Source organism: Cynocephalus volans, chromosome 4 (genome assembly GCF_027409185.1).
Source record: "Cynocephalus volans isolate mCynVol1 chromosome 4, mCynVol1.pri, whole genome shotgun sequence".
In the NCBI taxonomy this organism is placed as follows: domain Eukaryota; kingdom Metazoa; phylum Chordata; class Mammalia; order Dermoptera; family Cynocephalidae; genus Cynocephalus; species Cynocephalus volans.
The window spans coordinates 41,987,192-42,010,524 of record NC_084463.1 but is presented as its reverse complement, the minus strand read 5'-3'; the positions used below and the strand labels follow the sequence as shown (position 1 = coordinate 42,010,524).

Below are 23,333 nucleotides of genomic sequence, written 5' to 3'. Positions count from 1 at the left end.
TTAGTTTGGAGTAAGTGGGAGGGTAGAAAGGAGAGGAGGATTTGGGATGGTTTGGGGCCATCACAAGAGGATGGAAACAAAGAGTGCGAAATGCTGGAGGCGGGTACACCCGAGCACAGGTTTTAACCCGTGCATGGACAGTCCCAGTAGCCACATTGCAAGATCTCAGGCCGAGGGCTGGGGAAGAACACAGGCTGTCCATGCGTTTGTATTTGGGAGGTAAACAGGGGAGGCAATTTAGGGATCCAGCAACGTGGGATGAAGCATATATGCAGAGGTGACTAACTGAGACTCCCTGTGCTTTTGGGACAGAATGATGACAAACTTAGGGGCACAGAAGACTTTTAGGTAATCACGCTGACTTCCTAACTTACATAAGAGGCTATGAAAGTAAATTTCAGAAAATTGAAATAATGTGACCAAAGTAGCACAGCTAATGTGACACAAAACTGAGGTTGGAATAATTAAAACATCCTTTATTTAATGCTTTATTCCATCGTTTTAGAAGTTATAATTTTTGGGTGTCATATGTTTTAACCCACTTAAAAACCCACAATTTTATGAATCAAGGAAATTCTGAACGTTCATTTCTAATACGTGTATAATTTACTGTGCCCCGAGGAAGGAGGGCTCAGGCCCCTTCTCCAGCGTGTCACTGGAGGGTGAGTGGCCAGGGTCCTTCTGGAAGCTCGTGCTCGCAGGCAGCTCAGGGGGACGGAGGCCCCGCAGGCCCCTGCGGAAGGAGGCCGGGCCCCGGGGGGTCTCCCAAAGCTGAGGTCCTCGCGCTGCGCTCTGGCTGTTTGTGAGAAGGAGCCGCGGCCTCGGGCAAAGGTTCTGCAACTGTCTTGAGCCTGGGTTTTCTCTTCTGTGAGATGGGGATGTTGAGCCCCCAGGGACCTGTCAGCTCCCAGCCTGCTCACGTCCCCACGCGGACCCGCGCGCTGATAACCCGACTCCCATTCCTGACGGGCCAGGCCACGGCCTCGGCGCCCCTCAGCAGCCCGGCTCTGCTGACGCCCCAGCTGCTGAGACCCCAGCACTGGGAGGCCTGGGGGGAGGCGGAGGCGGAGCCCAGTCCTGAAGCGCCACCCAGCCGGTCCTCCGCCAGCTCTCGGCAGCCTGGAGACTGAGGCCACAGCCCAGGAGGCCGGACGTCTGCCGTGCGCGCCCCTGCAGCGTCTTTTGGTCCAGCCGGCCACCGTCCCCAACGTTTGCGCCGCGGTGCACGCTGGGACGTGCGATGTCGGAAGCCGCCGGCGCTTACCAGACGAGAGGCACAGCGGCCGGTAGCAGGGCTTAGGTTGGGCCGTGAGGTGCTGTGTGGGGCCTGTGGCTGCCCTGTGCGCCGCCCTCCCGCCAAGGGCGCTAGAGCACGACAGCGACCACCCAGGACCAGGTGAGGCGGCGGCGGAGAAATGGGGCAGGACGGGGGCGGCGGCGGGGGTGGGGGCGGGGCGATTGGGCGGGCCGGGCCGAGTGCGCCTTGGGCCTGGATCCACAGCCCCCAAGTACGGGGCGTTTCGGGCGGACCCTTGGGCACTTGCGCCCCTCTTCCCTACAGTGGGTCCCCGGAGCGCTGTCCAGGTCCCGAATCCAGGGGGCGCTGGCCTGTGCGCCCCGGTTTCCGCGCGTGGAGGAAAGCGCCGCCGCAGCACCCACTAATGGGGTGTCGTAGATGGTCCCCCTGCACTCTGGAGCTGGGGACTCTGACTCTGGGTGTTTCCCCTCCGCCCTTTCTGCCCGTTGTCCAAGTTGTGAAAAGGTGCCTCCTGGGTATGGGGACAGGGGACAGCTCCCTCAGGGGCTTCCGCTTCTGCGTCGGCCCGCAGAAACCTTCGGGGGGCCTCCTAGGCTCTTGTTTCACGTCTACCCGTCCTGGAAGCTCTATCTGGGATGTCCACTATGGTGACCACTAGCCAGGTGTGGCTATTTCAGTCAACTTTAAAATGAAGGGTTCCTTTCCTCAGCCCCAGTAGCCACATCGCAAGCTCTCAGTAGCCACGAGTGGCTGGTGGCTGCTGTATTGGACGGTGCAGACAGGGAAACTTGTGGTCATCACGGAAAGTTCTGTTATCTGGGGTACTGGACAAGATGGGACTGGCCCCTGCTGCTTCTCCCCCTCCTCCTGCCAGGCGCCATGTTAGCCACACCTGGCGCCTCTTCCTCCCTCCCCTGCAGGCTGGCCTGCCCTTCCTTCCTGGCCTTGGGGGTAGCTGGCCGTCCTCCCGCAGATCTGAGTTCACTGTCACTCGCTCACCTTCCTGACCACTCTTTCCCAGTATCTCCTGTCTCGGTTTCCTTCTCTTTTCCTTCCCAGCACTTCATGTTTTGTCATTGCTACTTATCTGCTGGTTTTCCGTTTTATTTGTAGTCTCTGAGGCAGAGATTGGGATTATTGCTTACTCTATGCCCAGTCTGGACACAGTATTAGATTGAAAGATACAGATGAAATCTGTTAACAATTGGAGTTCTTTGGCTGGTAGAAATGGTACTTTCGTGTGGTTGAACCTCATATGTCATCCTAGGTCCTCAGTAGAAATCTGGTGCAGCAAATGTGTGGACAACAGGGCAGCACAGGGTGAGGAACACTGTTGTGATTGCAGATGGCTGCGGGAGACTAGCAAATCTGAGAAGGCTTCCTGGAGGAGATCGAGTTTTAGCCGGGTCACCTCTATCCCTCTTCTGCCCCTCTGGCCTGGCTCTGCACACATTCAGCAGCCTGTGGCTAATAGTTTCCATTTTGTTGTTTTAGTTTTTCTTCAAGGTTTCAGCTTTTGGATATTTTTATTAAATTAATTGTTCTGTTTTTCTACTTATTAACTTATTGCTTTTTGCTAACAGTTAATAATTCCTTCTATTTTTCCTGTTTATGTTATCACTGTTTTTGGAAATGATGTGTGTGCTTGATTCACTTGTTTACATTCTTTTCAGAAAAGTACTTCATGTTTAAGGTGTGATGCTTAAGTTCCAATAGAACAGATTTTCTTTATCATTGCTGTCTGAAGTTCTGCAGTTTTGGTATATATTTTCTTTTTGGCTCAGGAGTTTTTAGGAGCAAGTTTTAAAATTTCCAAGAGGTTCTTTTGATTTATTGGTTTTACTATTATAGTAATTTGAGTTGCATTTTGATGAGAGAATACTGATTCCTCTTTTGAACTTTTGGGTTTCAGGAAGTTTTCTTGTGGCCCTAACATGGAGTCAGGTTTCATCACTGTTCCACTGGGGCTTAAAAAGAAGATTGAGTTTCTATTTCAAGTTGGCAGAGGTTTGATGTGTATGACAATGAATTTTACCACCTTATTTGTTTTATTTAGGTCGTGTATAACCTTTACTTAGTTTTTGTTCTCTTGCTGTGTTGTGGACCAAGAGAAGTGAATTAGTCTCTACCATTGGTACATTTCTGCCCATTTCCCCTTGTGTCTCCAGTGAATGTTGGCAGCTATGTTGTCTGGTGCATAGCTATTTGTAATGATTATATTTTTTTCTGAAGTGCACCCATTAGTACCAAAGTACCCTTTTCCTCATTTTTACTTTTTGTGATCGTAAGATGATGACTCGTGCTTTCCTGAGTTTGTATTTGCTTACCACATCTTTGCCCATTCTTTATGTTTAACCCTTCTAGACTACTTTAAATGTGTTTCTTGTATGTCACATAAAGGTGGGTTTTCCTTTGTGATTCAGTCTGAGAATCTTTTCCCCCCACTTTCTCTAGGTAAGTTCAACTAATTTACATTTATTGATAGGTCACATACATTTCATCTTAGTTTTGTTGTGTGTGTGTTTGTATTTTTTTAGTCTTTTGTTCTGTGATCTGTTTTCTTTGCTTTTGTTTTAGTTTCGGTACTTTGATATTTGGGAGAGTCTATACCTTTGTCTCTATGAGATATTGTAATAACATTTCATATAATGTCATATACTGTCTGTAGCACTGTATGTCTATGGGGATCATTTATTAAGTACCTTCTGTGATGGACAGAATGTCATTTCCCCCCATCTCTGCCTTTCCCCCAGTTAACCACACTGTACCCTGGCACCAATGAGCATGTCATGGCACATGGCAGAAAGGGACATTGCAGATGTGATTAAGGTTATGGACCGTAAAGTAGACCGACTAGCCTGGATTACCTGGGTGGGCTCAATGTAGTTAGCTGAGCCTTGAAAAGCAGAGAACTTTCTCCAGCGAGAAGTGAGAGAGGTGTGGTGAAGGGATGTCAGAGAAGTCCCAGTGCAAGGACTGCAGCAGAGGGGTCTAGGAGCTAAAGGTACCCCCACCTCTCACCACAAGCAGCAAGGACACAAGTACCTGGACTCTTCTTGCAACCCAAGTTGTTTTTTCAGCATCTCCAGGAAGGAGCACAGCCCAACTGGACTTCTGACTTATGGAAACTGTGAGAGAGCAAATTTGTGTGCTTTGAGCTGCTGAATTTGTGGTAATTTGTTATGGCAGCAATAGGCGACTAAGACATCTTTTTGAGTCATTATAAAATTAATGTGTTTTGTTATCTTTCTCCCATCACCCAGTTTTAGCTAACAATAATACCTTTCTCAGTGTTTGCTTTTATACTCTGACATTTACTTGTATTTCTGTTATTGAAACGTCAGCTTTAAATGATACCCTTTGGCTGCATTTCTTACTGATGGGGCGATGAGCTAATTATTTCTCATCTTTTCTCATGTCTCCCCCTGCCCCCAGTTTGTGTCATTTGAGTCATTACTCCGTAGCTGGGGACTGTATTATCTGCATTCTTGTCTGTCACCATCAGCCCACATTGGTTTCTGTCTTACATCTACAGATAAATATATTCAGTGCTCATTGACAGCCCTTTTGATGGTGTTTCCTCCATCAAATCTTGATCAGCTGAGGCTTGTCTTGGGGATGTTTTCTCAGAATGGCTGATGGGGTTGGTGACCCTGAGTGCTGGATGTTCAGAACTGTGGCTTTGGGGCTTACAGGACAGCTTGAATGTTGATGGAATCCTTGGTCGAGACTGTCATTCTCTGGCCATTTTGTAGATGTCACTCACTGTCTAATGATTTGAATATTGCTTTGGAGAAATCTGAGGACTGCCTGGTTTCCCTTTATAAGTGATTTAGTTTCTCTCTTTTTACCTCATTCTGTTCACTTTTCTTATCTCTATCATTTGTGATACTTTTTAAATAGGATTTTTTTTGTTCGTTTAGTTGTAGGAGTTTATACACACAGACGTATATATGTATATATTCTGGATATTAATCCCTTAACTGATATGTTTTCTCCCATTTGTGAGTTGCATTTTCATTCTGTTGGTAGTATGTGTTATAGCACCAGCCAGCTACCCACCAGAGGGTAGATTGAAAAAGAGACTGCACCCAGAAAATTGAATTCAAAGGGAGTTTATTCCGGCCAGGACGGCAGCAGCCAATTTCTGAACTGTGGCCCCGAGCCTAAGTTACTTTCAGTTTTTAAGGTCTCCTCGGTGCAGATCTTCCGTTGTATTTTTAGCCAATGCAAGCAAGCCTCGAGTACATAAACTAATTTTGTGGTTAGCAATCAGCAGGGGTTTTCCACCCTTCCCTTCCCCCCTCTTTATTTCCTTAAACAAAACAAAATGGATTTTTTTACATAAAATGGTGTAACTTATGTCAAGCTTTGAACTGTCAGCTTAGTAGCCGGATCTGATGGCTTTAGCACTTATGGCATAAACTGCATCCTGTTGGGCACACAGGATGTTCTGCAAGAGCAAGCAAACTGGTTTAAAGAAGCCAAAATATGCAAGTTATAGCAGAGCATACAGTTTTGCACAAAAAGCATGTTTAGTTTAAATGGGTCAGTGGTTGTGAGTTAAACCTAGGTAAAGAAGTTTCTTGGGTATGGGTCTATTACACCTGGGTGTAAGGGCAGGAAATGTGGTTACTTGAGGAGGGGTCTGTTTTAGAGAGCTACTCTGTTTCTCATCTACATAGGAAAAAGCTGGCCGTCTGTGGTTTTCTTGCTAACACAGGAACAGGCTTGTGACCACAGAACTATAGAGTGTAGAATGTATTTAGCTGTTTTTACAACTGGGATAAAGATGGGGTCTGTCATGTTAACTTGCGACATATGCTTTGATGCACAAAAGTTTTTAATTTTGATAAAACCCCATTTTCTATTTTTTCTTTTGTTGTCTGTATTTTTGGTGTCATAGATAAGAAGTTATTGCTAAATTCATTGTCACAAAGCTTTCCTATGTTTTCTTTTAAGAGTTTTATAATTTTAGGTCTTACATTTAAGTCTTTGAAAAATTTTGTGTTCATATTTGTATATGGTTTAGGGTAAGGGTCCAACTTCATTCTTTCACTTGTGGCTGTCCAGTTTTACTAGCACCATTTGTTGAAAAGGTGATCTTTTCCCCATTGAATGGTCTTGGGACCCTTGTTGAAGATCTGGAGCTTCCTACCTAATGGGGCTGGGGCAGTGCGTTCATCCCTGCAGCCTGTCCTGTGCCTCTGGTCGCCTCCTCCCTGTGCAGCTCATTTACAGGTTTGCTGTTTCCTCCTGAGGGGGCTGGGCCTACCTGCTGGCAGGAGGCTGTGGGACTGGCCTGAGCCAGGAGCACATGATCTGGTTGAAGAGCTCCAGGGAGGGGCCTCCTTGAGACCTGGGGTTAGCCTGGGTTGAGTGAGCTGGGGATTGGCTGTGGTGGAAGCATGCAGAGGCCCCAGTCTTGTGTGAGGTATACTGTGCCTCAGGTATGCTCACATGTGCCTCAGGGTCCTTTCCTCTGCTGCTCCTGGGGCAGTTCCAGCTTGCAAGAGGCTCCTTGATGCCTCTCTGAACCCTGTGTGAACACTAGCTAATTAATCCCGGAGCTGCTTGCCTCCCTGCCATGTGGCTTGAGGAGTGAGTGTGCCACGTGGCACTGCAGTAATGCACTGTAATGCACTGCTTGGCTGGGAAGGAGGGGTTGGGGAGCACTTGAGCCTGGGGGCTAGGCCTACGGATTGAGAGGAGAGGCTTTAGTTGCCATGGTGACACTCACTCGGAGGTGCGAGGCTCCATCCTCACTGGCAGTGGCCCTCTGGGGAAGGGTGACTGTGCCCACTGTGCAGAGAAGAGTGAGGCACTCTGGGTCACATCACCTACCTGGAGGGGCAAAGACTTCCACTAACCTGCCACTCCACCATGGCCACAGCCACTCTATGTGGTTGTCGACATTTGGACCACAGTTGTCCTTTCTCCTGTTGATGTGCATCTGTGCTGTCTCAGGTTGGCTGATCACGACAAGGCTGCTCTGACCATGGGGTTTAGGGCTCTTGGAGACATGTGTTTCCAGCTCTCTTGGTAAGTGCCTAGGGGTGGGATGGCTGGGTCAGGGTCAAGGTCAGTGCATCTTTATCAAAAACTGCCCAGCAGTTCTCTGGAGTAGTGGCTTCGTTGTACATTCCGCCGGCAGGGGACACAGTTCCTGGTGCTTCTTGTGAGATGACTGTGTGACACACTTTCTGGTAGCCTTGTTTCAATTTAGGATTCTTTTCTGAGCAGTTTACCACATAACTAAATATGTGCTTGTGGACACTATTTAAAGTTGCTACATACTATATAGATATGTAACATGATTTATTTTTTTCTTTTTATTGACTAGGCCATTTCTAATATTTTGTTCTTTATTTTACAACACTTCTGGCTTCTGCTTCTTTCTCTTTGGACTCATTGAAGCAGAACTCTTGGAGTGGTGGGGGTTTCTCTGCCTGATCATTTTGCAGGTGGCTTGTGTTGCTTTGTGCCCCCACAAGCAGCATCTGAGGCTGGGGTCCCACTGCACCGCCCCCACCCTGTGTCCTCAGTTGTCCAGCTCCACTAATCTGACTGGCAGGTCCTGGCGTCATGTGCTCCTAACTGCGCCTGTGGTTTCTCCTGTTTGTTTCTCGCTTGCTGACGGGTCACGTGCCTTTCCTGCTCACATCCACACTTTACTTCAGATTATGTTTGAATGTTTTTAAAAATAAACTTGTAGGAGTGCCTTACATACTAAGGATAGCAGCCTTTGTCATATGTGTTCCAAATATATTTTCAGTTTATCTTTTTTGCCTGTGTTGCATTTTGATTTACAGAAGCTTTTAAAAATTATGCTGCCAAATCTGTTTTTCTGTGTGTTTAACATTGCTTTTGTGTTTGGTAGATGTTTTCTTTTGGGTTGTTTTGATGTTTTATTTTGAATTTATTTTTAAACTACTTAACTCTTTAATCCATCTGGAATCTATTTTGGTGTAAACTGTGAGCTGAGGTACTGTCTTACATTGTTTTCTAAATCATTCATTGGTTTCTGGGCACATTGGATGATGGACGTGTGCTGAGGAGATGAGTGAAGGTGCTCTCGGAGCAGCACCTCTGAGGATGCCGCCACTTCCCGTGGTTGACAAGGGGCAGTGAGGGTGTGGGGAAACTCCATCCTGTATAGCAGAGGGACAGGGTAAGGGGCAGGGCCAGGCATGTCTGGGTGGCAGCCTTGTCAGCTTCCCATGTGACCTCAGGCCTGCTTCTCTCCATCGTGGAGCTCTGGTCCTAGTTTGGCTCTCACTGCTTGGCCAGATCCAAGAGGCTGGCAGTCCAAGATCAGGGCGCCAGCAGAGTCGGTTCTGGTGAGGGCCCTCTGTGGGGCCTCATTCACAAGGGCACTAATCCCACTGTGAGGGCTCTGCCCTCATGACCCAGTCACTTCCCAAACACCCCCTCCTTGGGGCTTAGAGTTTCAACATGTGAATTTTGGGAGGATGCAGACATTCAGAGAATGGCAGAGCCCATTGGGTGCCAGTGTCACCCTTGCAGTTCTCAGGGTTCTCTTTGAAGGAAACAGGAAAACAAGACATGCTGTGCCCACTGTGTGAGGCACCTCCTGGTCCTTCCCACCTACTCCTCCAATAGCCCTGCCAGGCATACATTGCTCCCCCACTTTTGAGTGTATGGACAGACTTGGGGACACAAGAGATGAGAGACTTTCTCAAGGAAGGTCACACACTGATCAAGGCAGAATGGAGATTCAGACCTGGATCCCCTCCGTGGTCCCCAGTCTCCCCTGACTCTTCTGGGATGGTGTCTCCACATGTTTCTAACAGCCTCCCGTGCAGCCTCCTGCCCAGGGGCCTCCGTAGCACTCATGGGCCTGGTGGGGCAGCCTGGAGCCAGAAGGCCTGGCCTCCCCCATTCTTGCACACTCCTGGTTTTGTGTTCTCCAGGCCCAGTTCATTCCTTTCCGCTCTCCTCCTATCCTCCATGCATCCACAGGTCTTTATTATTTAAAGCCTGGGCCTGGCTGTATGCTGGGGGCTGAGTAGGAATGAGGGGTACCTAGGAGAGGAAGCAGCCTCCTGCTTCTAGGACGCTGTGTCTCTTGGGCCTAAGCTGCCAGACTGGCTGTCTCTGTGCAATGAGGTTGGGCAGGATTCGTGGGCACAATTGAGTAACTTGATTTGCTGATTTAAGGGTCAGAGCTGTGAGAGACCGTGCCACATGTGCAGTGCTGAATTGGATTGTGGACTTCACCAGAAGCTGCACCAAAGGCTGCCTAGTGGGCTGAGCACTTGGGCCAAGCCTGCCCAGTGGATCCTTGCTGAGTCTCAAGGAAGCTGGCTTTCAGTCCCAGGGCCCATCCTGCCAGGGCACACCCTCCCCTCTGCCAGCCCTGCTTCCTCTTCCCTGGAGAGACTTAGGGACATGCCTGTGGTCTCCCTGACCACCATGTGCTGTGGGGGTCCTCATCTGCCACCTGCCCTGCTCCACAGGCACTTTTCAGCTGCTGTATGGGCCCCAGAGTAGGCCAAGCCCTGGGTGCACATCCCTGTCCTCCCGGGCAAAGCTTAATTCTTCTTTTCTGCCTGTGTGGCCTTCTCTGCTGCCTGCAGCCAGTGTTCCATCTTGTGTCTCCTTGGATGGTCTGTCTTTAGGTTTCAGGCCACTCAGTTTCCCTGAGACCTCAGTGCTCTGATAAGTCCAAGAAATTGATGATTTTATAGTTTGTAGCTTTTTTCTTTTGTGGTTTTTTTTTTTTTTTTTCCTATTTTTTGGTGGCTGGCCTGTACTTGTAGCTTTTTCTTATAGGTACATTAGGACCACACTCTTTCTAGCTTCCCACATCGTAGGCAGAAGAGGACTCTCTTGGTGTCACTTTAAATTGCATTTCTGTAATTATGAGTGAGCTCGAACGTCTTTTCATATGTTTAAGCACCAGTTTTATATTGTGTGTGAGAGCAAATTTTCTGGGTTTTTTTTTTTTTTCTATTTACCTGCAGTTTTACTGAGCTCTCTGTATATTAGGGATTGGTATGAGTCAAATGTGTTCCCCAAATTTCAGATATTGGAAACTTGTTCCCTGCTGTGACAGTGCTAAGAAGGTAGGAGATTTGATTATGGTATTTGAAAGGTGAGGCCATTGACCAGTGTTTGAATTGTGCGGCCCTTGGGAATGGATTAACCCATTCGTGGTGTGGCAGGTTGATGGCAATGAGTTAGCATTGGTGTGGACTGGAGGCTTTATAAGGGGAACACATAGGACAGCTCTTGATCTTGCCCTTCTTGCTGTGTGATACCGTTTGCCACAGGACCCTGTAGAGACTTCCCACCCAGAAGAAGGCCCTCACCACCCGCGCCCCCTGGACCATGGACTACCTAGCCTCCAAAACTGTGAAAAATAAATTTTGTTCCTTCACAGACTACCCAGTCTCAGGTACTCTGTTTTAAGCAACAGAAAAAGGACTAATACAGGGATCTTATTAGCCTTTTATCTGTGACACATGTTGCAAATATTTTCTCTCAGCTGATCAGTTGTCCTTTTACTTTGCTTGTGGTGTTTTTGGTCATGCAAATTTTGGTTTGTTTTTTAAGTGTCTTCACATGTGTCTGTCTTTCCTTTCATAGCATCTTGATTTTGAGCCCTACCTAGGATCCTTTTCCCTACACACAGGTTAAAAAGGAATTCACTTAAAAAAATTATTTTGCACATACCTTTATTATTTTATCTTTTACATTAATAGCTATGATCCATTTGGAGTATATTCCTTTTATTATGTGGGGCATGTACCATTTTTTCCCCCAAATGGCTAACCAGATGTCCCAGCACCATTTAGTAAGATGTACTTCTTTGATTTATAATGCTGCATTCATCATAAGCTAAATTTCTGCATGTACATGGGTTTATTTTTAGGCTTTCTTTCTTATTCCATTGGGTTATTTATGTTTTCAATCAAAGTATCTTATAGAGACTTTCTAGCATTTTTCATAATAGCTCTGTTGTGATATAATTCACATACCCTAAAGTTCACTTATTTGAAGTATACAATTCAGTGGTTTTCAGTCTATTCAGAGTTGTACATCCATCACCACTGGCAAATTCCAGAACATTTTCATCAACCTAAAAGGAAACCCCATATGCATTAGCAGACACTTCCTATTCCCCTCCCCCGACTCCCTGGCCACCACCTGTCCTTCTGTTTTCTGTGGTTTTGTATATTCTGGACAATTCATATCAGTGGAATCACATACATTGTGTGTGGTCTTTCAAGTCTGGCTTCTTTAACTAACAATGTCAGGATTCACCCATATTTTCCCATGTATCAGTACTTTCTTCACCAGGATTTTTTAAAGTCCACTAGTACTAGTGCTTTTTATTTGTTTATTTGTTGAGTGTTTTCCCAGATATACTCTTCTGTTTGTTTTCCCATATGAACTTCCCCATCAACTTGTCTAGCTCCATAAAAATACTTGTTGGTATTTTATTGAGATGGGAGAACTGACATCTTTGTAATATAGAGTTGTCCTATCCAAGAACAGCAGATGTCTACTTGAAAAGTTTTTCTTTTGTTAACTGTAAAACACTTTCTGGAATGTTTCAAAGTTCCCACTTAGAGATTTTCCCATTTCGTGTTAAATGTATTCCTATGTGTACTGTCTTCCTTGTTGCTAATGTAAATGGTGTTTTCTCTTCCATTATATCTTCTGTTTATTTGTGTATAGGAAGGCTATTAATTTCTGTGTGTATGCCTGAGTTGGAAACCCTTCTTTACCAGTTACCAGCTGTGTGATCTTGGGCAGGTTACGTCACCTCTTGTGCCTCAGATTCCTCATCTGCAAAGTAAGATAATAGTGGCCCCACCTTACAGGGCAGTTGTGAGGATGAGCCTTGAGCTTATTAGTAAAGAACTTAAGTTTATTTACTGATAAGTAAAAACACTTACTAATCACTAAGTGTTATGGAAGTGTCAGGTCTTATCCTGTTACTTTCTAAAGTTTTCTTCTCTGGTTTCTGTTTCCTCCAGTTGTGTTTTCCTCATGTGTCTTGGGCCTTCTTTCCTGTCAGATTTCCCTGATGAGGTTCTGGCATGTATGGTGAGCCAACACTCCTGGACCTCCCTCTCATATGTCCCCTGACCCTCAGTAGGGGCCACTGTGCTCCCTGAGCACCACCCATGTTTCAGGGCCCACTGTCCTGCAAGCCAGCAGACATCCTGGGTCTTCTTTCTTCCACTGAGACCTAGTTTCCTCCCCCACAACCTCCCACCCCCACAGCATCAGGAAACTGGAGGGAGGCCCAGTGGTGACTCTGGGCAGGTGCCCAGGATGTGAGGTCTGAGGGACCCATGGAAAATGTGGTCTGAGGACCCCTGGGGGGTCCCTGAGTTCCTTTCAGGGGTCCGCAAGGTCTTCCTTCTGCCAACTACATGCCTGTGTGGGCCGGATTTCTTCATATGCCCAGAACAGTGTGCTGCAGCAGCTCCCACCAGAGCAGGAGGAGAAGCAGCCATCCCTAGAGTCTGCCTGGAGACCAACATGAGTGTGAGGCAGTGCCACTGTCCACGCTGAGCTGTGTTTTTTAGAAAACAGTTACTTTAAATAAAAATGTTATTTATGTCAACAGTAATGGATTTATTCATATTTCAAAATGTGTTAATAAATATTTTTTACAAAGCCTCTGTTTTAGTTGTGAGGGGAGTACTTATTGGTAGATGTCATCCACATAAACCAAAGCTCATCTGGGCCAGTCCTGATCTGTGATCATTCATTAATCCAAAATTAAATTGTCTGATTTCTGCCAATTTATATATTTGTAGATGCATCTTCAGTGGGGTGTTTGTTGCCTCTTTTTGAGGCATAAAGGACTATTCTCCTTTAGAGAGCCTTGGTTCCCCCCACCCCCCTTTCCAGCTAATGTGCATTGGGTTCTGGTGAGGAGAATCTAGGATCAACTCACACTAGTTCTCTCCTTAATTCACTCCATTTTCCTTCTCTTTCAGTTCTGCTGCTACGGATTCATATGCATTTCAACAGCAACAAAATATGAATAAATCTTGGGTGAGTTGTTTATTGATTCTTTGTTCTGTTTTATATTGTATCTTATGAGCTTCATGCGGTCGATGAATTAAAATAGAAAAGTATAAGTAAAACTTATACTTTGAAGGAAATGTAGGTATGTAAGATAAAGTGGGCATGTAGCTTCAGCAGTTTAAGAACTGAGTTGTCCAAGTTGAATGCAAATTTGTCTCTGGTCTTTCTGATGTTGTGACAAAATGGCAGTTTGATTTGTTTTGTGATTGGAATGGAATCTGAGAGGACAGTATGCTAAATTTTTTATGGGAGATCAAGACTTGCTGATACCAAAGTCCATCTTCATTGATCACATAGATGATGTAGTAGAAAGGGTTTCTTTGTTTGTTTGTTTTTTAACACCAATTTGTAAACAAACAGTTATATGCAGTGCAGTTACCTAGGGCTAAAGCACAACTCCGTTAATAAGGTTTTTCTGGAATTTATAAAACAGTGTAAAATAGTGTGGTCCCAGACAGCTTTTAGAAGGCTTTACTTGATTCATGGATTAAACCTGGACCATGTGGAGGCTTGAGTTGATTCTCTTCAGTAACTCTTCATACATTTCGCTCAGTTGATTCATACATGCAGGTGTGCAGCACAGAACATGATCTTCTCCTGGAATTTGTTACTTTCTATCATGCTTTCTTTTTTTCCTCTGAATTCTTCTGCTTTCTCTTTGTAACATAGTTCATCCCAGCATTCCATCCTAGACACTGTTCTTCTCACTCTGCAATTTGTCTTGTCTGATTTGATCTTCCATAGTCTGCACTCCTATTTCTCTCTAGTTTGTACCTTTTTTCCAGCCTTTTGACTATGGGTTGAAGTCCCTGTTGAATGCATATTTGTAGCTGTCAGAAATGTACATTAAGCCCTAAAATTCAAAACCAGTTTGCCTCAGTTTTTGACCACGTGCAAAATATACTTTGCCCCTTTCAAGAGCCGCAGAAATATTTTGCTAACATGGAACTGGCCAAAAGTTCAATTAAATCAGTTCCAGTGGCCTATCACCTGCCCCTCCCCATATGACCAGCACACAGTGAGGATGCTGGTATGAACATATGGGCAATTTCCTGCAGACAGGGCTGGTGGGAAGGGGAGGCACCTGCAGGCACTGGTCTCAGCAGTTAGTTATTTGTGTTGGGCATCTGCTCCCGTTCTTTGATTAGGGCCCAGTCCTGGTACCTGGGAGACAGCCTCATGCCTCTTCACTCTGCCCTCTGGGCTCTCTCCATTCTCTCTCAGTATTCTTTTTCCTTAAATGCCTGAGATTGCAGTTGACCAACTTGTTTTTGTCTATTTCTTGCTTACAGTAAGTTGGGGATCCAGTGGCCTCTTTTTTTATTTTCATCCAACTCTGGCCTTTTGATGCCAGAAATGGTTCAGTGTAATCACTGCTTTAAAAAGTGTGTGCTTCCTGTGTTCTAAAATCCATTAGACCAAACCTACCCCCACACACTCTGAGGCAGGCCCTGTGTCACTGGCCTCCTCATCTTTTCAAGCCTGCTGTGCCCTTAGACTCCCTGTTGTTTACCAGGCACTTTTTGTGTGCCACACTCTAAGGTCCTTGGAATGCTGAAAATGTTTTTTATCTTTTATATATTTCACAAAAAACCTTGGTTCAATTCTTGCCACAAAGCCATTTCCTACTTTGAATATATTTTGCGGGGAAAAAGTTGGGTTGAAAAATAGTTGTATTTCAGACCCAGCAAGAGTTGGCGTCTTTCTGTTTTCTTTAAGTTCTGTTTGAAAGTTGAGCATCTTTAGCTCATCTCTCTTCTCTCATTTTCTCTATGGCAGACATATGAGGCCAGGCAGCACTTTCCCCTTTCTTTCCAGAAATGTCCTTTGGCAGACCCCTGGGATGGTGAAATGCCCTTTCAGTTTTCCATGTTATGGGAGGCCTGGATTTCTGTGGTAAGACTCTGTTATTTAAAACATCCAACCTGATATCAAGGCCAAAAGAGGACCGTGACATCATTCCCAAACCAATGGATACTGAGTCCAAAACTGAAACCCTAACCTGTGCCTAAACATTTAGGCACCTTCCCACTCATACCCTAACTGCTCCCAATCTAGACAGTGTTGTAATCAAAAACAGCGAATATAAGCACCCTGTGATATTGAGCAACAGAGCAGCTTCTCTGGGAGAAAGATGTGCATGCTAATGTTCTCTGTATTGTTCCAGTTTGGGCATATGTAATATAGAGAAAAATCTATATTAAATCAGTCTGCAGAAGAATTTTTTGGACAAGACCCTAAAAGCATCAGTGACAAAAGAAAAAATAAACAAATGTGATTACATCAAACTAAAAAGTTTCTGTGCAGCCAGGGTGACAACAGACAAATTTAAGAGACAACTTAGAGAACTGGAGAAAATATTTTTAAATTATACATCTGACAAAGTGTTTATATCCAGAATTTATAGGAAATTCAACTTAATAACAAAATAATAATAATAATTATCTAATTTTAAAAATGGACAAAGGACCCGAGCAGACATTTCTCAAAAGAAGACATGCAAATGACCAAGAGGCACATGAAAAAATGCTCAACATCACTAATAATCAGGAAAATTCAAATCAAAACCACAGTGAGATATCACCTCATCCCAGTTAGAATGACTAATATCAAAAAGACAAAAAAAAAATGCTGGTGATGATGTGGATAAAGGAAACTCTTATGCTATACATTGGTGGGAATGTAAATTAGTACAGCCATTTTATAAATATAATAAATTAAATATAGATCTACCATAAATTCCAGCAATCCCACTAATGGATGTATATTCAAAGGAAATGAATTCAGTGTTTTGAAGAGATATTTGTACTCCCATGTTGACTGCAGCACTGTTCATAGTAGCCAAAATATGAAATCAACCTAAATGCACATCAACAGATAAATGGATAAAGAAAGTGTGGTATATATACACAATAAAATAATTTTTAGACATGAAAAGTAAAATCCTGTTATTTGTGACAACATAGATGAGCTTGGGGTGAATTATGTTAAGTGAAATAAGCCAGACACAGAAAAAAAAAATCTTCATAATCTCACCTATATGTGAAATCTAAAAGAAAAAATATTTTATAGAAGTTGAGAGTAGAATAGTGGTTACCAGAATCTGGGGAGAATAAAGAAAAGGGGGAGGGATGTTGAGAGTTTGGTCAGCAGGTGCAATGTTGCAGTTATACAGGAGGAATAGAATTGTTACTCTGTTGCACAGTGGGTGACTATAGCTAACAATAATGCAGCATTGCATATTTCAAATATCAAGAAGAGGATTTTGACTATTCTCTCAAAAAAGATAAATGTTTAAGGTGACGGATATAATAATTACCGAAATTTGGTCATTACACAATGTGTTCATGTATCAAAATAGCACATTATACCCCATAAATATCTACAATTATTGTGTCAGTAAAAGTAAGGAAACCATTGGCAATATAAAGTCCTGATCAAGTGGTTATTTCATGTCAAGCAGGTGAAGTGTGTCTTTTAGGTTTCTGGTGAGTCTGTGACTAGATATGGAAACATCAAGAAATTTACGTATTGCTCTCTGGTTTTTCTTATTTTAGGCATAAAAATAACACAACTTAGTTATAAAAATAAAGGCCATCTAGAAGATCCATAATGTGCTTATATCATATTTTTTTAGATAATAATGTAAATAATTTAAGAATATTTTTAGGAAACCTGGGCTTACTGAGACTATTTTTTGTAAACGCTTAAGAGTGTTGATAACCCTGCTATACTTTGTTTCTATAGAAACAAGAGTGCCATCTGTCCTTCCAAGGACTTGGAGATTTTCATTAAAAATCTGATTAATCCACCAATCTTCGTTTGTTATGCTAACAAATTTGTTGTAATGACCAGTTATATACTTTAATTAAAAGTTTTTTTTCTTTCGGAATATGTTTAACATTTAATAGATTACATAAAATAATGCCCCTGCTGTCTGATAGTTAGCAATCCTGTTATAGTAACAAAATTAGAAAGAGAAAAGAATCGTTTTTAAAATTAGTGGAATCCGATCAAAGATAACACTAAGTAAATTAAAATTCAAGCACGGTTTTTAAAATGAAAATTGACAAACTAATGGTAAAATTTGTATGACATGCAAAAGGCCAAGAAAAGCCAAGACATTTTTAAAGAAGAACTAAATAAGAGAAACTGCTCTCTATATACAAAAACTCAACATAAATCTACATGAATTAAGGCAGTAATATTGTAACAAGTATAAAAAATAGACCCATGAAAAAGAGCAGAACCCCTAACAGACCCATACATGTGGATACATAAGCTATTACAAAGAAATACTATAGATTACTAATAGAAATACATTTAAAAGTTAATAGTGCTAGATCATTTGGATAAATGCATGTAAAAAAATGTTAAAATATATTTTATACTACCCACAAAAATCCGTTCCAGAAAGAATGTGGCTTTAAATATAAATGTTGAAAAATAAACTTTGAAAAGATAGATTATTTTCATCACTCTGTGTGGAGATAGAAATTTTAAGCCGACCACATAAGCAATAGCTGTAAAAAGAGAGATTGATAAATTGGACTGCATTCAAGTTAAATATTTCTTGTTGCTTTCCGTTTCTTGGACTTCCTGTGTTCAGTAAAGCTAATCTGCAGGAATAAAGGAGGTTGCCTCCCAACTTCACAGTGACTAGAAAGTGCAGGTGTGAGTGTAGGAGGACAGCCAGCAGCACTCCTGGGGGGTGGGCAGTGCAGACCTGTCTATTCTGGTTCCAGGATGGCCTCCACCTCTGATGAGAAAGTGAGTCCTCCCTGATTCAGTGATTCAGATATGACTTTGTAGGATGGTCCTGACACACCAGATTGAGGACTGTTTAATAGTGTATCAAAAATGGCACATTAGCGGTACACCAGCCTGTACCTGAGTCTGAAAGCCGGTGCCCTGGGGAAGAGGAACAGTATTAATAAATGAATGTCACCACTTTAAAATCAGTTGGTATTGGTTAGAAAAGGGGACCACAGATGTGGCAGTTATAATTAGTGTTAAGGTTCACCTTAGTGTGCGTTATAACAAAGTGGTGGTTGGTGGGTGTCACAGAAACAGAATATCTGTCAGTTGCTAAACAGCATTTTCTCTACTCCTGATTTTGTGAAATAAAACAATCCCATGAGTAGAATCAGCACAGGAGACTGAAATGTAGGTGGCAGCACACACCACCACAGGAGCCTGGACAGCCACATCTCTGTGAGATATCTTGAGAAGGTCAGTGTATTTTCCAACCCTCTGTGCTGCTGGAAATGGAGGTGATTTTTCTGCCTTCCATAAATGTACCTGCCCAACCAGGTAGGGAGCATAGAGAAAAATGCAGCCTGCATTCTGTTTCTAGTGCAAGTGCCCTGGCTCAGGCTGTGTCCTTTGTAGGAAAGATCACTGTTCCTTGTATGTTTGGAGGAGAAATTTTCCGAATTCACACAAAGGTGCTGTATGGTCTAGCCTGAGACCCTAAAACCACTGGAAAACAGGTGTGGAGGCCACCAGGAATCTCTTGGAACAATGGGTATACATTGGGAAATGTGAAATGGCTTTCTACTTGTTTTGAAGAAAGGGTGATTATCTTTACTTCTGTTTTGTTAAGGACTGGGACAGACATGGCCTGTGGAAATGAGCTCACACATGGAAAATTTTGGACCCCAGATATTTCTACTCTGTGGTTTTCCAGGAATTAGGTAAGTTGTTTTCCCTTTGGTGGCTCCCGTTTATAACAAAGGCCAAGGCTCTTGTGCTTGTTGTGCTTGTACAGTTTACATGACAGTTATGAGCCTGGAGAGAGATTAGTTGATGACATTTCTTACAGCCACATCTTGGGGTCTCATCTCATACACATGGATTCACATCAAAGACCCAGCTGGGTGAATGTCTGTTTCTCAGCTCCATTAACACTGAGAGCTCAAGAGGTAGGTGGGTGATGAGATGATGCAGGATGATTTTCAGTGAAATGTTAGGAGAATTCTCTGTTCAATATTTACTGTGCCATAACTAGAGTAATTGTTTCCAGACATAAAAATATAGCATGAATCTTATAAGGCTTGTAAAAGGATATTTGATAATTTTAAAAATTTGATAGGCTTGTAAAAGGATATTTATAATTTTCTGATGTATTTGAATTTGAATTGTATTTTTTTATTTTAATATTTTTAAAATTTAATTTGCTGTGTTCATTCACATTAAATTTCACCTAGTAAGACACAAATCTGAACGAATTCAGTATACTTATGTTTTTGTTCTTTTCAGTTTGAAAATACTTGAAAAAATTTCAAAACTTTTAGGAATACTTAAACTTATGACATCATAAAACATGAGATATTCCTAACATTATGCAGTAATGAATTTTTAACAGGTGGCTATAAAGATGGTTTTGTTTATTCCATTATAGTAATTGCTAATAAAGTAATTTTTTTCTGTTTACCATAAAATTATCTGTAAATATTCGTAAGCTAATGACTAGCTTAGATGAATGTGAACTAAATAATTAAGTATGAGTTCAAATATTTTCTTAAATCCAGATTTAGTATTTTAATTTTTCTAAATAAACTAAAACGTATAATTGATCAGAATATTAGGTTGAGTAAAATTTTTATAACAGTGAGTTAAAAATAATTTGCAATACTTGAAAAAATAATGTACATTTTCTAAAAAGTTTTGTAAGTTAAAATCACTGATGTCTTCTTCAAAAGTTTTGAGCTTTATTTGTCTATTAAAGCATATATTTTTAAAATAAGTGATAATTACATTTTGACTCAGTTACTGAGTCTTCACAAATTTTCTGTTAACGTTTTCTGAATTCAGTAGGGATAGAGTTTTCTCATACCTACACATCTTTGAAACAAAAGATAGAGAGGGTGGAATCAGGCCCACCTCACAACCTTGCCCTCATCCCTGAGAAGAAGTTCTGCAAACTGGCTTCCAGGGTAACAATACCCAGCTGAGCCGAAGTGTGTCCATGCCCTGGCTAAGAGACACAGCCCAGCCGTCATGCCCATGGCATACCCATCCCTGAGTCTTTGAGCCATTGCATGCCCATGCTTCTGAATGAGAAACAGCCCAGTTGAAGTGCCCATGCCAGGTCCACCCTTTGTCACAGAAGCAGTACAGTGACCCTGTCCCTGGTGTACCAGTGTCAGAGCCCCTGACACACCACATATGCAAACCCTCAGACTGAGAATCAGTCTAACAACCCCATTCCCAGTGAGCCACCCTGTGACAACTGACCAGAAGGGTGCTTGCACACACCTTCAACCTGAGAAACAACCCAGTGATTCCCAGTGCAATCCCAGAGCAATGAGGATCTTGAAGACATACCTAATGTGGCTTACAGTTAAAGAAGCTGAAGAGCCTACACTACTGCATCCACACAGAACAAAGTCAATGTACCCTTCACAGTCAACACCATAAGCCACATTTGAAAGTGAAAGTCTTTTCCCAAACTGCCTACTCTACAAAACTCAAAGAGACAACTGTTCCACCAGATGCACAGATATCAATTCAGGGCAACTAGAAACATTAAAAAAAAAAAAAGAAATATGATATACCAAAGAAACATAATAATGCCCCAGTAACTGATGCAAAAGGACATGTCAATAGGTAATTGCCAACTTGCCAGGAAAAAAAAAATTAACGATTTTAATGAAACTCACTCAGATACAAGTGAGTACAGACAAATAAAATCAGAAAAATAATCCATGACCTGAATGATAAATTTAGCAAAGATAAATATCATTTTAAAAAACCAAAAAGAAAACTTGGGACTGCAGAATTCACTGAATAAAATAAATATATCAGAGAATCTCAACAACGGACTAGATCAAGAAGAAAAAAATAATTTCTGATCTTGAAGACAGCTCATTAAAATAACCTGGAAAGACCTAAATAAATGAATAAATAAACAGAATGGAATAAACAGAGCCTGCAAGATCTTGGAGATACCAATAAGCAGGTATACTTATATCAGATAAAGCAGACTTTATATCAAAATCTGTACAAAGAGAAAAAGTAGGGCATTATATAAAAATAAAGGAATAAAAAACACAAGAGGATATAACAGTTAAAGATATATATGCATTCAACAATACCAGAGCACCAGATGTATAAAGAAAATATCATCAGATTTAAAGGGAGAGATGGGCACCAAAACAGTAATAGATGGGGACTTTAATACACCACTCTCAGCACTGCACAAATCATCTGGACAGAAACTCAACAAAGAAACATCGGGTTTAAATGATACCATAGACCAGATGGGTCTAACAGACATTGTAGAATTTTCCTCCAACAGGTACAGAATACACATTTTTTTATCAGCACAAGAAACATTCTCCAGAATTGACCATATGTTAGGCCACAAAACAAGTCTCAACAAGTTCAAAAAAATCAAAATCATAGCAAGTATTTTTTCTGACAACAATGAAATTTAACTAGAAATCATAAGAAGAGGAACTGTCAAAACTCTACAAATACATAGAAATTAAACAACATGCTCCTGAACAACCAATAAGAAATTAAAAAGAAAATTAAAGAATGTCTTGAAACAAATAAGAACAAAAACACAGCATACTGAAATCTACGGAATACAGAAAAAGCAGTGTTAATAATAAAGTTTATAGCAGTAAACACCTATATCAAAAAAAAATATATTTTAAGACAACCTGATGGTTCACTGCAAGAAAATGAAAAAGCAGGAACCAACCAACCCCAAACAAGTAGAAAAAAGAAATAATAAAAATCGGAGCAGCAGTAAATGAAATTGAGACTAAAAATACAACACAAAAGGTCAATCAAATGAAAAGGTGATGTTTTGAAAAGAAAACAAAATCAACAAACTATTGGCCAGACTAACCAGGAGAAAAGGAGAAAAGACCCCCAAAAATAAAATCATAGATACAAAAGATGACATTAAAACTGATACTGCAGAAATACAAAGGATCATTGTAGACTGTTGTTAGCCACTATATACCAATAAATTCCAAAACCTAGAGAAAATGGATAAATTCTTGGACACATAGTGCCTACCAAGAAGAAATAGAAAATATGAGCAGACCAATAACAAGTAATGAGGTTGAATCAGTAACTAAAAGTCTGTCAACAAAGAAAAGCCCAGGACCAGATGGTTTCACTGCTGAACTCAACCAAAATTTAAAGAACCATTAGCACTACTGTTTCTCAGACCATTTAAAAAAAAAAATTGAAATGGACAGAATTTTTCCAAACTCATACTATGAGGCCAGAATTACCCTCATACAAAAGCCAGGCAATGACACACACACATAAGAAAACTGCAGGCCAATATCCCTGATGAACATAGCTGCAAAAAATCCTTAATAAAATACTAGCAAACTAAATCCAACAGTGCATCAAAAAGATGTACCATAATCGTGCGGATTTATCCCAGAGATGTAAGAATGGCTCAACATATGCAAGTCAGTAAAAATGATATGCCACATCAATAGAATAAATGGAAAAAAAATGACCATCTCAATAGATGCAGAAAGCACATTCAGTAGGATTCAACATCTTCTCATGATAAAAAGCAGATTAGGTATAGAAGGAAATTATCTCAACACTATAAAGGTCATGTATGACATACCCACAGCTAACATCACACTGAATGGGAAAAATCTAGAACAAGGCAAGGATGCCACTCTCAGTAGTTTTATTCAACACAGTAGTGGAAGTTCTAGCCAGAGCACTTAGGCAAGAGAAAGGAATGAAGGTCATCTTAATTGGAAAGGAGGAAGTCAAATTGTCCTGGGTTGCAGATGACATAATTTTATATAGAGAGAAACTTTAAAAAAACTCTATTTTAAAAAAAATCCTAGACATAAGCAAATTAAGTAAAGTTGCAAAATACAAAATCAACGTACAAAAATTAGTAGCATTTCTATACACCAACAGCAAACTAGCAGAAAAAGAAATCAAGAAAGCAACCCCATTTACAAAAAACACAAAAATGCTTAGGAATGAATTTAACCAAAGA

General features: G+C 42.0%; 1 protein-coding gene across 1 annotated transcript in view; it reads left to right on the top strand.

Moving 5' to 3' along the window:
- Positions 1-1,229: 1,229 nt before the first annotated feature.
- LOC134374583 (zinc finger protein 845-like) overlaps positions 1,230-23,333 on the top strand; it is a 60,503-nt gene continuing 38,399 nt past the window's right edge. Inside the window, 3 exon segments of the mRNA XM_063092391.1 lie at positions 1,230-1,396; positions 13,243-13,300; positions 18,939-19,029. Coding sequence (XP_062948461.1) covers positions 18,965-19,029 — 65 coding nt within the window. The 5' untranslated portion in view covers positions 1,230-1,396; positions 13,243-13,300; positions 18,939-18,964.